Source organism: Sphaeramia orbicularis, chromosome 18, assembly GCF_902148855.1.
Source record: "Sphaeramia orbicularis chromosome 18, fSphaOr1.1, whole genome shotgun sequence".
NCBI lineage: Eukaryota > Metazoa > Chordata > Actinopteri > Kurtiformes > Apogonidae > Sphaeramia > Sphaeramia orbicularis.
Window position 1 is genome coordinate 3,986,605 of NC_043974.1, and position 17,535 is coordinate 4,004,139.

The following is a 17,535-nucleotide window of genomic DNA, read 5'->3' on the forward strand; positions in this document are numbered from 1 at the left end:
TATTTGCTGAGTTCTAATTTTAAATATGTTGTAAATGGGATTTTCAATGTTAAATGTAAATGTCCACAGAGTCCACATTCCACAGTGGATGTGGACAATTTAGTTCCAGATACAAGATATTGTCCTAAGCTACGGGTGGATCAAATTGGAGGCTAAACTGAGTCGTTTTGATTTTTTGATGAATTTTGGAAAATGTCTCAATGATGAGAGATAGGAAAATTGTAGATTTTGTGACCTTGCTGTGACCTTGAACTTTGGCCTACTGGGACCAAAATGTAATGGGTTGGTCCCAGGGCCTAGGCCTATCTGTGGGGAAGATTTGGGAAAGATGGGTGGAAGAGTTTTCCCGTAAAGTTGCAAACAAACAAACAAACAAACAAACAAACAAACACGCAAACAAAGCAAAGTGATAACAATACATCCTGGTGGAGGTAATACAAATAAAAACACATCCATCCATCCATCCATCCATCCATCCAAGCTGCACAATGTATGGTTTGAACATCGTCATCCTAATGTAGGTGTGCACAGTAGTCACATCGTAGGTCCTGTAATGTAGGAGGTAAATGAACTGAACATGTTCTCATCTATGTCCATCCTGGGTACCTGACACACACTGCACACAGCCATCCACCAACCACTATCATTCTTAATCAGTTTGCAGAAGCAGACCACGCCCCCTGCACATGAAGTGAGTCACTGGTAACAACATCAAAAAATGAGCCACGAACAAGAGAAAATCACCAAAAACGAAGACTTGGAGCCAAAAAGAAAAACACCATCAGTTATCTGGAATTATTTCAGCTACAGAAGGATGAAACTGAAACACCTGGGGCCTCATGTATAAAGCGTGCGTACACACAAAAACCTGGCGTACGCCCTTTTCCACGCTCACGTTCAGATGTATAAAGAGTGAAATGATCGTGGAAATGTGTGGTCCTCCACGCCAACTCCATAGCTGGCGTACGCACGTTTCTAGTGCTTTGGAACCATTGGAGACACTTAGAGGTGACACTGAGAAACTGTTAATAATGTGGAAAAGGTCATTCCTCTGATTGATGGGCACATCGGAGATACACAGATGAACAATGAACACATCGACACGTCATCCTACTGTCAGAGCAGCACATCCACCACCAGAACCAGAACCAACCAGACCAACCCTGGACCCATCAATGCCAATCCTGTCCGGGAGGACATTCAGCAACAACCACATAAAGAGACAAGGACACAGAATTCACTGGTTGATAAATGCATTTAATGTAGTGTTCATGTCTGGGAGAACATTTATTAGTCGGTCCAGTCGCTCATTGACTCTGCCGACTGTCCTCACGATGTCCTAATGTGACTCGGGTCAGCACAGACCCATGCCGGTCGAATGGGCATCTGCAGCTGGCTGTTGGACTGGAGGACCGGCCAACACCGGGTAGTCAACAGAAGCCTCTGTGACAGGAGGATGATACTGGGTCTGACCGTCTTCTGTCTCATTGTTGGAAAATAATAATGTGAGTGATTAAACATGAGTCAAAGTCTTTGATTTCCTCTTTGATATCCTGGCATGATTACGCATGAACCTTTATCTAGTTTGGCTGTGATCAGACTGTGTATGACCCATAGAATGAACCAATGTGTGACTTACACAAATACTAAATATATATTTATCGTGGGGGTGATCCGCATCAGCCCTGTAAGAAAAGTGTCACCCACAATATCGTCGACTTTCTGCTCAAACAGTCTCAGTTCATCTCTTTTCTCCTTCTGCCTGTTTTGGCCTCCACTTCGTGTCCACCTTGACGTCATCATCTGATCACGTAGAGAGGGGAATCCCAGAGGGAATCCCACCTGCAGACCATGTTTATACTGATTTGCATATTTAAATGTGGGCATGGAGAGGGAGGAGTCAGGTACTCCAACATATGCGCTCAATTCCACGCTGATTGAGATGTATAAAGGAAGTGTACGTGGATTCGGGCATACACTCAGTTTTATACATCTGGATTTTTTTGTGCGTCCAGACTTTTCTGGATTTGGGCGTATGCCAGGTTTAGTATGAAATCCACGCAAGTCTTTATACATGAGGCCCCTGGTCTGTGTTGACAGTGTCTTCCACCTGTCGACACAACCAGAGGAAACACAACTAATTTGTTTGACCATTTGCTATCTATCTATCTATCTATCTATCTATCTATCTATCTATCTATCTATCTATCTATCTATCTATCTATCTATAAGCCGCAGGTGTCCACATTGTAACATGAGATATTTCCACAGACAGGTGGTAAACAGACAGATGATTTAAATATTTACTTCCATCCCTTCACTGCTTTTTTCCAAACAGTGTCTGGAACACGGCAGTAAAACAGCAGGAACAGGCTGGTTCAAAAACCCAGAAAAGTCATGTATCTGTATCTTCATCTTCCTTCTGCTCATTAAACCACTGCAGTCATCTTCATCTTCTTCAGTGTTCTTCAGCTGAACATCCTCAGAAAGGCTCCGTCACACTCCTTCTCCGTCTCTCTTCCGTTGTCTCTCATTGTCTCTTCTGTGCTGCAGCTCTGTTTCCTTCTTTACAGACACATCCATTGGTTTGAACTTCAAAGCTGCATCATATGCATTTCTTTGTGTGTTTTCCATGATGAAGGTTTGTGCAAATGATTGTTCAAAGTTCAGCTTCAAACATCTCCTCTTCATCACCTCTTGCACCTGTCTGTCTCACTTTTGTGCTTCCTGTTAGAGCGCCCCCTGGAGGACGTTAGCCCCTAAAAATCTATGCCAGAGCTGCATCGCTGGATAAGCTGCAGGGTTCAAAGCGTGAGAAAAAAGTAGTGGCTTATAGTCCAGAATGTACAGTACTTTTTCAGCTAAGATGTTGCTAACTCAAGGGTTTTTCTTAACTGGGGAACAGGGGCACTGTGCCCTCATACTTTCGGCTAGTGCCCCCTTACCGAAATTTACAACATTATTACACTTCTAACAGAAGAATAAGTTACTCTTCGATTGGTTGTAGGGGTGAAATGATTTCTCAAGTAATTTGAGTACCTCGATTACAAAAAATGATTGAGGAATTTTCTCTGCCTTGAGGAATCGCTTATTTAATTGTAAAGCTCAAAGCACGGCATTTCACACAAACTAATGTGTCACAACGCGCTTATGTTACTCACGCAAAGGAAGATGACAGAGGACGCGGAAGTGTTCGGATGAAGCAGCGGGAAGATGGAAGAGACGAGCATAGACAGGCGAGTGAATGCAGCAATGATAATGAAAGGCAAAAAAACAATAAAAAAAGACAGAAAATGTCGTTAGTGTGGAAGCATTTCAGACTGAACAGCAGGTAAACATCGTGACATGTATCCGTTGTAACACTGCCCTTCCATAAAACAACAGCACATCTCCGATGTAGCCTCTTCTCATAAAACACCCAGAATGAAGCGGAGGACCCCAGATGAAACAGAATTAACGTAGTGCAAATCAATGAGATTAATGTCAATATACTTTACTAACATAACGTTAGCCCTGTGGAGGGCTAAGTTTGTGTTAATTATGGAACTGTCGAATGTGTGGATAGCTTATTATGATTGTGACAAGCACAGATTTAGGCAGTGAGCTGTGATTTGCACGGTTAGTTTCCCAAAAGCACAGCCAAAATGGTGCACAGCTTGCTGAAAGCTTTCTCTTACCTTGTCACGGCTGAATTTTGGCAAAATCTAACTACTACTGCTAAAAAGAAGCGAATCAACCATTAACTGGACACACGCGATATGCATGCGTGTGTGTGGGGGGGTTATAGGTTATGAGACAGACAGATTGGGGGGGGGGGGGGGGGGGGGCATTGCCTTGATTCTCCTGAATATAGCAGAAATGTGTCAAACTGTTCCTGCATGGACTCGTTCACAGTCCCGTTCAAATGTTCTTGCCTCTTTTATGCCACAACACATTCCTTTTTTGTCTAAACTGTAAATTCTGAAACTTACAGCTGCCAAAGTTCAGTTGCACATTAAAAAGGCAATGTTTATGCCTATTTTTAAATGTATTAATGCCTTATATGTTTGATACTAACAAGAAATACTAAGTTGAAAGTAATTAAATTTTATTTATTTATAATTTGTGTTTGCAATTGCCTCTCTGAAAATGTTTCTAGTCAAGAAAATACATTTTGTTGCGTATGCACAATATGAATGTAACAAATAAAACTGTTAATTATCAAAAAAAGAAAAAAGGAAACCAATTGGTCCTTCATTATTAAGTGAAATACCGTATTTCCTCTTGTGTATTTATAATTGCTCTTTAACCAAGCAAAAATAAGTTTTATCCAATTACTCGATTAATCAAAGGAATTTTCAGTAGAATACTTGAATACTAAAATATTCGATAGCTGCAGCCCTAATTGGTTGCTTTAAAAAAATTGCAGGAGGGCCACTAGAGTTACAATATCCCTCTCAGATAGCCTCAGAATGTTCCATTTTTACCTCAATTGTTCAAAAGGGAAACCACCCCCCTTCCGCACCATCCCCCCCGCCTGGTCGCTTCGCTCCCTCGCCTACCTGTGCTACCTCTTACTATTTTTTCTAGAAAACCCCTGCTACCTGAACATAAACCCAGTGTATCCATCCACTGTCACTGATCCAACTCCATGGGTTTTACTGAGGAATCAATGTTGGAAAAGATGACAGAGCTTCCACGGTAACTACGGAGCCTCTGAACGTCCAAATATGGTCATATCTGATGACCATGAAAAGATAAAAAACTGTATTTTACACCAATTATTGACATGGATTGATAGAAGTAGTGGATCAACAGGGATTAAACAGTTTAGATCAGTAGATGGTTTGGGATAAAGGAGGACGTTTGGGTCTGTAAGGGTTAAAAACAGCTGTTCTTTCACTGCCCGTACACCTTAGAATGGAATTATAACATGAGTCAGGGATTGTTAGCCTAGAAGGCATAAAAGTGGTTCCTTCAACAGTTAGAACCTCTTGCTTTTACATGTTAACAGTGTTGTCTTTCCAGTGGTTCTTTCCAGAGGGATCTTGTGTCATGATGATGTGTTTTAAAGTCTTTCGATATTTAGTTGGAGGTACACACTATGATTGTACGACTGTTTACAGTTCTTAGTGTCAATTTATGGAGATAATCGATAAACAAGGTTTGCAAAACCATCATCAAAAACACACAGTAGTCTCTTTTCCATTGGACATCTGCACAAAACCTTACCCATATTTACTGGATGTAAAAAAAAAAAAAAAAAAAAACAAGTGCGTAATGTCGGATTTTCTATGAAATTACAAATGCAATGATTTATTTATTATCACGAGATGTCAGGAGAAGTCATTCCATAAACATGAACATAAATCTGTGTTGTTTTGAATCTAGAATGCTGGTTCCCCCTCTGTCTCTTTCTAAATTTGAAAATGATTGGGTTTCCTGGTGTGTCCACACCAAGGTTCTAATAGTTTGGATTTTTCATTATAGTTTAGTTTTATTTAGTTTTGACTTCTTTTCTCTAATTCAGTTAGTTTTAGTTTGTTTTTAGAGCAGGTTTTCTAGTTTTTATTAGTTTTCATTTTTTTCTAAATGCTTAGTTTTAGTTTAGTTTTAGTATTAATTTTAGTCTTGTTGTCTCTTTTCTCTTCTTCTCTGTCGTTGTATTCACATAAATCCCAGACAGGACTCTGCTGCTTTCTCCCAACTTTAGTCTCCATGTTTCCAGGTAGAGTGGGGACCAGAAGACGACTGGAAACCACAAGTGACGGACCAAAAAGTGTCGTACGGTGCTGCTAGCTAAAATTGCTAGAGCGAAATAAATCACTTTTAAAGGGAATTTTATCCATAACTTTTATGCGTTTTAGTCAGTTTTGTAAACACACAAAACAGTTTCAGTTAGTTATGTTTTTTTTCCTTTTAATTGTAGTTTTTATTTATTTCAGTTAATGAAAATGTTTTTTAATTTCTAGTTTTTGTCATTTTGTTAGTTTTCATTAACAATAATAACCTTGGTCCACACATACCCACACATGTTTGGGTTCAACTCTTCTTCTTCTCTTGTTCTAACGTCCATCAACATCCGTTTGTTTTGTTCATGCGACTCTAGTTGGACTCAAAGGTCTTTCTGTTGCAGTTTTGTGTGATATACCAATTTCACTACATCTGAAAAACCTCTTCTTGCAAGAACAACTTTTCATTGAAAAACGAGTTTTGCAGAAATTGATGTTTTTCCATTAGGGCAAATTTTTATGTGCAAGTTATATTTATGCAATTTGAGGGTCAATGGAAAAGTGACTAGTGAGTGTATTTTGCTCCTTCTGCGACAATGTGTGTGTCCATCTGTGTGTGTTGTGTGTAGTTCTGAGGGAACTCCCGTCTCTGTGCTGTCCCAGGACCCCGGAACCTTCCAGAACACCGGGACCCGAGCGCACAACAAACAGCCCCGTCAGCGTGATTTATCGGCCATTCAGTGACAGGTCAACACACACACACACACACACACACACACACACACATACGCATCAACGCGCCAATATGAACATGTATGAAAGTGCAGCATGTTGACAAGCAAACATGAAAAATTGGGGATCTCACAAGCAGAAAAAATGCGCTTGGGCAGATGTGTACACACAGAAAATAAGTTTGAAATGGGGGGTGGGCTCCCCTTTTGATATGATAAGAATGGCTAAAAACAATGGAGAGAGAAAGAAAGAAAGAGAAGAAGAGGAGAGGAGCTGAATAAAAGTCCAAAAGGAGGTTTCTGATCGGCAAAAGAAAGACGAGGGAGGAGGAGGGAGAGGAAGGAGGAGATAGAGGGAACGGGAAAGAGAAGAGGGGATGGAGCAATTCGGAAAAAAGGAGAGGGGGGTGAAGTAAACATCGATGCCGGATGAATGCAATTTTTTTCTTTTCTCCTTCTCCCCATTTTGCCCCCTTCGTTCTCCTCCTCCGAGGGTGAGAACAAGAGGCACTGCATCATCCCGACAGCCGCAGAAAGAGAAGAGAGGAGAGAGAAAGAGGGATTGTGACGGAGGGATAAAGGGCTATCCGTCTCTGTCTGTCACCTCATTCATCGTCCCCTGCTCCGTCCTGCCGGCCCATCCGTCATCCGCTGTCACACACACACACACACACACACACACACACACACACACACACACACACACACACACACAGAGCACAACACTATGACAAACACACATCGTACATGGGCAGGGAGATGCAGAAACGTTACTTGTTTTTCGTGATCACATACAGTTTCACAAACACGCAAAACACACATGCACACACACACACACACACACACGCATTAGATGGCAGGCTAACACACTTCCACACACACATCAGCGATGACAAACACAGACACACACTGCAGCCAGAAAGGCACACAAACTTTCACTGAGGCTCTCCGCCCCGTTTCACACATTCAACGACAATGACACACACACACAGACGCACAAACTCACACGGACACACAACCGCTGAGATTCACACGTTCAAAAAAAAAAAAAAAAAAAAACGACAACACACAAACACACTCCGCCCCGTTTCACACAGTCAGCGACGACGACACACACACGCAGATGCACAAACGGCTGAGATTCACATGTTCGACGACAACGACAAAACGCACAAACACACACAGACACACAATGCTTGGTTTCACATGTTGAACGATGACAACGCGCGTACACACACACAAAATGTGCACCGAACTGTCTCCAGAAACCAAGGTTTTGTGCACATGTCCACACGCACGTAGGCACTTGCGATTCGTAAAAGCTCTAGTAACGACACATCGCACAAAAAGGCACACACACACACACACACACACACTCCGCCCAACTCAGCGGAGCCGTCCAGTTCTGTCCCTCCTCTCTCTGGTTCTGTTCTCACTGGTTTTCCCAGGACCCAAAAACCCCCCGTCCGTTCCAGGACACAGCCAGGTCGCTTCCTGTGGTCAAAGCGTTTCTCAACATGTGGTCTGAGGGTCCAGGTGTGTCCTGAGGACGCTGGTACAGGGTCTGAACTACAGCCACTCTATATGAGACCAGGTCCAATGTAGGAATCACACATGCAGACTGAATGAAAGCACCACAGGCCCTCTACCACACAGAGGGCAAACATACGGCCCATGGACCAAAACCGGCCCACCAAAGGGTCCAATTCAGCCCAGGGGAGGAATTTAAGAAACACAAAAATTACACTGAAAATATTAACAATCAATGAAGTCAAAATCCTTTTAATTCAGGTTCCACAGACAGACCAAGTGGGTCAGACCAATACTACCATAACAGCCGATAAATAAAAATTTGAATTTTTCGCTTTGTTTTAGTTTAAAAAAGTAAAATTACATCATGAGGTTGCAGGTTTGATGGGTCCAGTTGCAGCTAAAGCCATTGCCGAGACTTCAGAATAAGAAAAAGAGGCGTGGCTGGGCCATCAAACACTGCCAGTGGACTACTGAAGACTGGAAGAAGGTGGTATGGACTGATCAAACCTGCAACTGTTCAGTCTTCTGTTCCCAGTGTAAACTCAGACTGTCTTACTACGACCTCTATCTTCTCTGTGTTTTCAGCTGTTGTCCTGTCAGTCTCCTCTCACTCCAGCTGTTGACTGTCATAAACTTGTCTTCTGGTTCTGTTGTGTCTTTGCTTCTTCCAGACCTCTTCTGTCTGCATTTCCAGTCCAGTTTCAGTGCCTTTGGATGCTGAAGGAAACTGGACTTCCTGACACCTGGACTTTCTTGGACATTTCTCTGGAGGACACACCTACATTTTTCACTCTTCTGATGCTCTGTCTCTCTTCTATGGTTCATTGCTTTTTACTCTTTTCCATTTTTATAGTAACCCACTACTTTCTGCAGTCCAATCCTGTTCAAATAATGCTCCATGGGTCTGGTACCACAGTGTGTTCCACACTACTTTTCTGCAGACACAGGGTTGAAGGAATTCACAAACGTTGGGACACTTGGAGGAATTGGTAGCACCAACTTTCCAGGCTTGATCAACCTCCATTGCTGCAGAACTACTTTAAGTTGTTCACCCATTTCTTGTTCGCCTTTTTGTATAATTCTGAAATGTACATTATTTTTCAGTTTGGTTTAACCTTACCTTGTTTTTTTTTTTTTTTTTTTTAATACCTCTGGCAGTTCAGCGCTTACCTTTGTACCATTTACAGTTGTTCATTGGACTGGAACTGTTTGAATTTCAATAAAAAAACTGGAAAAACTGGGGTGTTCTAAAACTTTTGACCAGTAGTGTATTTCCCAGTTATATATTAATGTAATGTCAATCAACTAAACATTAGCAGACACCGAGCATTGTTGTGCAAATAAATATTCTCTCAGTAATTCTTTAAATCTGCATTTGTTATTTTCTTAAATGTTTCCTCCCGGCAGAGACATTCCATAAACTACAGTGCAGATGATGCTCTTAAACCTGTTTTAATGTGTCACAGCAGACTTTAAGAAGCTCCATCATCCATACATGTATCTTTAAATGGAATAAGAACACATTTGTAATTCATGGATCTATTTTTCTAGTTCCATTCATTGGGTTTACTTCAGGCCAAGTTTGTAGCTGTGCAGATTTGAGGCTTAAAATCACTTCTTCGGTTACACAAACTCTAACTTTGTTAAAGGTATCTACTGTGTGTAATCCACAAGAATCAATGGAAGAAAAAGTTTTTGTTTTCCTCCAGGTGGATGATGGAAGAACAAACAAAAAAAAGAAGAGAAATCAGAGAATGAGCAGATGATGTGATGGAGGGGAAAGCAAAAGAAGGAGGAATGGGAGGGTGTGAGGAAGGATGAAAAGGATGAAGGGGGAGGGGGGGAGGTAGAAAAAAGATAGTGGAGGGAGAAGGAAAAAAAAACACACAGAACGAAGGAGAGAGGACCACGAGAGAGACAAAGACCTACTTGTCTCAAGTCACTGAAGGCCAGAAGCAACGTGTCACCCTGGAAGCCTGCGACCGGGCCGGCTCTGGCAAAACCTGTGGGAAAATACAAACCCGCCCCCCCCAAGTCCTCCCCCGGAGAGAGGGAAGAGAGGAGGAGCGGGAGAAAGAGAGGGTGAAAAACGGAATAATAAAAGACCTGGTTGGATTCGCTATGCATCGGGATAGATTGGCAGACAAATGACAGCCTGGGGAGGAGGAGGAGGAGGAAGGAGGGGGGGGGGGGGGGGGGGGGGAGGAGGAGGGGGGGTTAGAGTCATGTCGCTGGGTCGGGTTTAAAAAGAGTGTGTGCGCTGTGAGAGTCGGTGTGTGTGAATGGGAGAAAGTGTGTGTTTGTGGGTGTGAAACAGCAGAGGTTTTTTTTTCTTTTTTTGGTTTAATTGTACTCTGCTCTCAGTACTGCGTGTGTGTGTGTGTGTGTGTGTGTGTGTGTGTGGAGTTGTGAGGACATTTCCACTGGTGTTCACCACTTCAAAGAACCGTTTGAGGATTAAGGTTAGGATTAAGGCCGATGACAGACAGGTGTGTGTGACGAGACAAAGTGTGTGTTTGTGACACAGCGATAGTCGTGTGTGTGTGTGTTGACCTCAATGTTCTAATAGTTTTGGATTTTTCATTCTAGTTTAGTTTTATTTAGTTTTGACTTTTTTTTTCTCTTATTCAGTTAGTTTTCATTCATCTTTAGAGCAGGTTTGCTAGTTTTTATTAGTTTTCATTTTTTCTAAATGCTTAATTTTAGTTTAGTTTTAGTATTAATTTTAGTTTTGTCGTCTCTTTTCTCTTGTTCTCTGTCGTCATATTCAAATAAATCCCAGACAGGACTCTGCTGCTTTCTCCCAACTTTAGTCTCCATGTTTCCAGGTAGAGTGGGGACCAGAAGACGACTGGAAACCACAAGTGAACACAAGTGACGGGCCGTGAAGCGTCGTACGGTGCTGCTAGCTAAAATTGCTAGAGCAAAATAAATCAATTTCGTATGAATCCGACAAAAACCAAGGGAATTTTATCCATAATTTTTATACGTTTTAGTTAGTTTTGTGAGCACATAATACAGTTTCAGTTAGTTATCATTTTTTTCTTTTAATTAGAGCTGCAACTGATTAATCGATTAGGTGCTTGAAGCGAATGCAAAAATTCACGATTCGATTAATCGCCTCGCATTGACCGAAGGGAAATATTCTATTGCAGTTTTCCTGAATTGAAGCTTCATTGTGCATCACAATAAGCGTCCGTGTGAAACACAACAGTGGAACCAATGTTTAACAGCAGAGAAATGAAGGAAACAAAGCTTTGATTCAGGAGAATTGTGGCTGAATGATTTTTTTGGATAATTCTGAGTCAATTAATCGGTTGCAGCTTGACTTTTAATTCTAGTTTTTATTTATTTCAGTTAACGAAAACGTTTTTTCAATACTAGTTTTCGTCATTTCAGTAGTTTTCATTAATGATAATAACCTTGGTCTACCCATGGCTGAGGAGGAATTCGGTTCTTTACCGTCACAGTCAGGACTGATTTGAGTGGGTAAAGAAGTGTTCACATGCTCTAGTCGAGTCCAAATGTCTGATTACCGTATATGTTTGTATTTGAATATCCATACTATTTTTTACTTATCCCGTGTAACATTTATTTCCTTTTACACTCAGAGTAAGACAGTGGAATGTTGTGTTCATGTGAAGGGGTGGGTCGGGTACAGGCAGTGGATTTTATTTCCAAAGAAACACTGTACAAATAAATACTGAAGGGAATATGTGTATCATTGGTTCTTTTCATATTCAGCTGAGAATCCACAATTGGAAAACGAAAAAAATGACTGGTATTTCATTATTTATGTACAAAAAAAACAAACAAAAAAAAAAACACTTTTTCATTCTTTCGACTATATGCACAAACAAAAAAATTGTAAATATTCAAATGAACCAAATGTGGGGTTTCATGTTGACATTTCTGTATCTGATTTGAAGTTCCTGACTTGTTGGTGTGTTAGTTTTAGTGTCTTCTTCTTAGATTGTCTCCCATGGACCCACTGTATTAGACAAAACAACAACACCTGGAAGATCCTGTCCATTTTTTCAGTTGTCATGTCGTCCTCCTTCACAGTAATGCGTTTGTTTCCTCTGAATAACACCATATTCAGCATTATTGCAGAATGCATTAGACAGAATACTAGCAAACCCACGACTGTCCACAACAACACACCAACAAGTCAGGAACTACTGGGTCAAACCAAATCAGATATCAACTAGAAAAGCGCAGACCTCTGCCAAGGCACACCTACATTACAGGACCTGTGATGTGACTATTGTGCACTCGTACATTGTGATGACAACGTTCAAAGCATATATTGTGCAGCTCTAACTTGTACCACGTATGTAAACGTGCCGTTTCTAAACTCAGGGCTGTGACCTGGACTGCAGACATGTTTTTTTTTGGCGTATATATTAAAGTAAATAGTAGTAAATGACAAAAATTGCAAAGCCACATTGAAGCCCAGATGCTGTGTGTGCAGTGACACTGATCTGAACAAACCAGGGGTGCCAAACTCATTTTAGTTCAGTTCCACATTCAGCCTAATATGATATAAAGTGGGCCAGACCAGTAAAATATTACAAAAACAGTGATGAAAGTGAGGAAAGAAAACAAAACCTGAACTTTTCTGAGCATTTCATTCTACATGCTCTTAGGTGCATTCTGGTGCAGTTTGGGAGCAAAAACCTAGAAATCTCACACAGGAATATGGTCAAACTTTTTTATCAAATCTTGATATCATGATATGAAAACAATGTTTCTAAGAAGGCTTCTATGAAATATTGCCATTTATGCAAACTGTTTCCTTATTCTACATCAGGGGTGGCCAACCCTGGTCCTGGAGAGCCACTATCCTGCATGTTTTAGAAGTATCCCTCTTCCAACACACCTGATTCAAACGATAAGCCTATCATCAAGCTCTGCAGAAGACTGATAATGACTGTCAGGTGTGTTGGAAGAGGGAAACATCTAAAACATGCAGGATAGGGGCTCTCCAGGACTAGGGCTGGCCACTCCTGTTCTACATAATCTGTGGTGGACATGGACATTTAATATGATATTAATTCGCCATAATAATTACGCAATACAGAAGACAAAGAAATAACATATGCCTGTACACAGCACGGCCCAGTGGTGAAATACTACAATCTACTGAATGACTTCAATGAGTAACAAACCTGGTTTGCTTGTCTTCCAGGCGTACTGTGACAGAAAATCGCCATTTCTATCAGTTTCCTCGAGCCAGGACCACTTGAACTTATTTTTTGATTCCTGCCTCACACTTCAGTTCGTCCCCATGCTGAAGGACCATGAATTCTGACATGAATTCACAGAATATTTAGACCAAATACATTGGCGGCAAAATACTCAAAGCGAATCCGCCATCTTGTCTCCAGAGACGCGAAACGGACCGTGTGTCATCAACGGACCAATCAGAGGCATCGATAAAAAGTTCCATGTTGTAAACGAGCATCTCATTGGTCGAGACAAATGGAGAAGAAAGCAATATGGCCGCGCCCATGAGACGGACCCAAATAAAAATAATTTACACTTTTCGGAGAGATTTATGCGTAATTTTCCAGCTGAAATGTTGCCAAACCAGACGGAAATGATCCTGACACGTTTAATTTTCCGGAACCTTTTCTCAGTTTTTGGAAAAAAAAAAAACAGATTTCCAGCAAAAACCAAAACACTTTCATCACTGCAAAAAATAGGATAAAAACTTATAAATAATGTCAACTCCAAAGTTTTCTCTATGTTTTTGAGTGAAAGAAGCAAAATTCCTTAATGAAAATATTTACATCTACGAACTGTACTTGAACATAACATGAACAAATATGAACAACCTGAACGTTCTTAAGAAAAATCAGAGCAATTTGAACAATATTATGCCTTAGTTGATCATTTATGCATGTGCATCAAAACTTACAGATCACAGTGGATCTACAAATACACACAACATTTAGTAACAGGCAGAATAGTGTTAAAATTCCACATATTTCAGACATTTTTGTTCAGGTTATTTACATGTTTTGTAAAAGGCTAGTCTGTAAATGAAAACAGTTGTGTAATTTTACTGTTTTTACACTGAAACAAAGAGAAAAAAATGCTTTTCATTATTTATAGGTTATTATAATATTCTATTGGTCTGATCCACTTTAGACTGAACTGACCTACAATGATTTTAACACCATTGATTGTTCATATCTTCAGTGTAATTTCTGCATTTCATAAATTCATCCCAGGGGCTGGACTGGAGTCTTTGGAGGGCCGGTTTTGGCCCCCGGGCCGCATGTTTGACACCTGTGGAGTAAATGGTGTTGTATGTCACATCAGTTCTTATGGTATTTGGTGTTATACATACATGTTGATGGTACATGTGTTTCTGTTGTTATTGATTCTTCTGTTATAATGAGAACCCTTGATGATGTACACATTTAATTTAATGTAAGTGGTGTGTGTCAGGTGAGAAGGAGACGGCATTAATAAGCTTCTGCTTCTGGTCTGTTCCTTTTTTTTGGTTTTTGTGTTTATTGTAGTTGTTGTACTGTGTGTGGTGATTACTGTAAAAAAACAAACAAAAAAAAAAATTCATTCATTCACATTTTCAACCTTTCACGTGTTATTCAAACCATTTGATGGTGTGTCAGTGTACGCCCAGATCTCCGGTTCACAGAACCGTAACCCTAAAGGCAGACAGTGTGGGTTTGTAGTGTGCATTTATTTACTGTTTGTTCAGGACCGCGGCCGCACGTCTGAGAACAGTCGAGGGTATTTAAACCCAGGACGAAGCCTCGGTGTGTGTTTGTGTGTGTGTGTGTGTGTGTGTGCATGTGTGTGTGTGTGCATGTGTGTCGGGGTCGTACGGAGTGTGAGCTGGGGTCCTGTCGTCACTTGGCCCCCGTAAACAAGCCGACTGGTATTCTGAGCGAGGGATGGGGAGAAAAGAGGAACGCCACGGAGCCAGAGAAGGCCTGGAGCTAATGTCTTTCACCTCAGGACACACACAAACACACACAAGGACATACACAGCACAGCCCGGATTACACGGCTGCCATCCACACACTGACACACACACACACACACACACACACACACAGACATACTCACACACACAAACACACTGAGACATACTCACACACACATACACTCTGAGACATACACACACACACCTGGTTCACCTTTCACTTCTTTAAATTCAGGCTCTGTTGTTTTTCATTATTTGTCATTATTTGACTTTCTCCCTCACTTTTTAATTCTCACAAATATAGAACACAAATATTTCCTTCCTCACTTTAACTCATAAAGACCCAGTGTTATTTTTGTGTTAGTTCCCAAATTATTTTTTCTCTATATTTAACCTTTCTTAACCCACACAGACCCAAACGTCCACCTTTAACCCTTACAGACCCAAACGTCCAAATTTAACCCCCACAGACCGAAAAGTCCACCTTTAACCCATAAAGACCCAAATGTCCACCTTTAACCCTTAAAGACCCAAACGTCCACCTTTAACCCCCACAGACCGAAAAGTCCACCTTTAACCCTTAAAGACCGAAAAGTCCACCTTTAACCCTTACAGACCCAAACGTCCACCTTTAACCCTTACAGACCCAAACGTCCACCTTTAACCTAAACCATCTACTGATCTAAACTGTTTAATTCCTGTTGATCCACTAATCCTATCAATCCATGTCAATAATTGGGGTAAAATACAGTTCTTCATAGTTTCACGGTCATCAGATATGACCATATTTGGACGTTCACAGGCTCCGTAGTTACCGTGGAAACACCGTCATTTTCTCCAACATTGATTCCCCAGTAAAACCCATGGAGTTGGATCAGTGACAGTGGATGGACACACTGGGTTTACGTTCGGTTAATGAGAGAATTTACTGAAAAAGTCACTTTTTCTTCAGTTTTCTGTTTCTGATATAATAACCCTCAACTTTAATCTGAGCTTTTGTGAACAGCTACAAGATCAGTGAATAAAATACAAGGAAATACCTGATTTACACTGAAAAAAAGCCATATAAAGAGAATCATATTAGAATAAATGATAAATCACTAAGTTAAGTGATTTATCACTATTTATTATACTATTATCCTCTCCAGTTTGCATTTATTTTCTGTGAAAATCAGGTATTTTGCATTATTTATTTTACTGATCATGCACTTTAATCATCATACCAAGATTACATTTAGTGCATGTGGGTCACTTCAGGGTTACATTCAGTTCAGACTCAAAACTGATAGAAGTCGCATTTAATGTGGAATATGAACCAACACACAAAAAAATTGGATTTCACCCAAAAATGTGAAATGTGCATTAAGACCTGCTGTGTGAACGGAGTCTTAGTTGATTTTTCCTGCTGAAATGCTAAACATTTGCTGGTGACATCCTCTTAAATATTAGGATGTACTTTTTTTTTTTTTTAAATTATTTTATACGATGCAGATATATTCGAGTTAACGGACTAGAATTTCATTCATTGATCAAATAATTCAAACAGTTGTGGACTATTTTGCTTGTTTGAGTTGAAATGTTCTATTTTTTCTTGGTTTACTTTCAATACATATGTATATATTTTATCTGTACTGCTTAAACCAGGGCTCTCAAACTCATTTTCTTTCAGGTTCCACATTCAGCCCAATTTTATCTCCAGTGGGCTGGACCAGTAAAATAATAGCATAATAACCGATAAATAATGACAACTCCAAATTTTTGTCTTCCTTTTAGTGCAAAAAACCCCAATTAAATTATGAAAATACTTACTTTTATAAACTATCCAAACAAAAAAGATGTGAATAACCTGAAAAAACTGACATTTCTTAAGAAAAATCAGTGCAATTTTAACAATATTCTGCCTCAACTTCTCATTAGTCCATGTGCATTCTGGATCAGATCTACAAAGACACTAAACACTGAGGAACAGGAAGAAAAGAGTTCAAGTTGTGCTGAATTGTCTTTAGACATTTCAGGTTGTTCCTATTTATTCAGGTTATTCACATTTTATTGTTACAGGATAGTTTGTAAATGTAAATATTTTCATAATTTAATGCTATTTTTTGCACTAAAACAAAGACAAACATTTGAAGTTGTCATTATTTATAGGCATAGCGTAACATTATTTTTCACATCAAACCAAGAAGAAAATCTGCAGTCATTCTTTTTTGTCGGTTCTTCTGCTGTTATTATTTGACTGTAGATCAGATTGGTCTGTATGTGGAACCTGAACTAAAATGAGTTCCACAGCCTGGACTATGGAATTTTTACACTTTGCAAATTCATCCCAGGGGCTGGATTAGAACCTTTAGGGCAGGGGTGTCAAACTCATTTTAGTTCAGGGGCCACATTCAGCTCAATATGATGTCAAGTGGGCCAGACCAGTAAAATAATAACAGTGAAAAATCTGAATAACATGAACTGGAAACGTCTTAAGAAGAACAAGTGCAATTTTAACAATATTCTGCCTCAGATTATCAGTATATCATTTACACATGTACATGACAACTTACATTACAATTACAAATACACAAAACATTTAATAACAGGCAGAATATTG

The 17,535-nt window shown here is 40.2% G+C and overlaps 1 protein-coding gene across 1 annotated transcript in view; it reads right to left on the reverse strand.

The window, feature by feature from the left end:
• The window catches only part of exoc6b (exocyst complex component 6B), a 252,990-nt gene that overhangs the window by 51,017 nt on the left and 184,438 nt on the right, over positions 1–17,535 (reverse strand). The window contains 1 exon segment of the mRNA XM_030162161.1: positions 9,905–9,978. Within this exon segment, the coding sequence (XP_030018021.1) occupies positions 9,905–9,978 (74 nt within the window).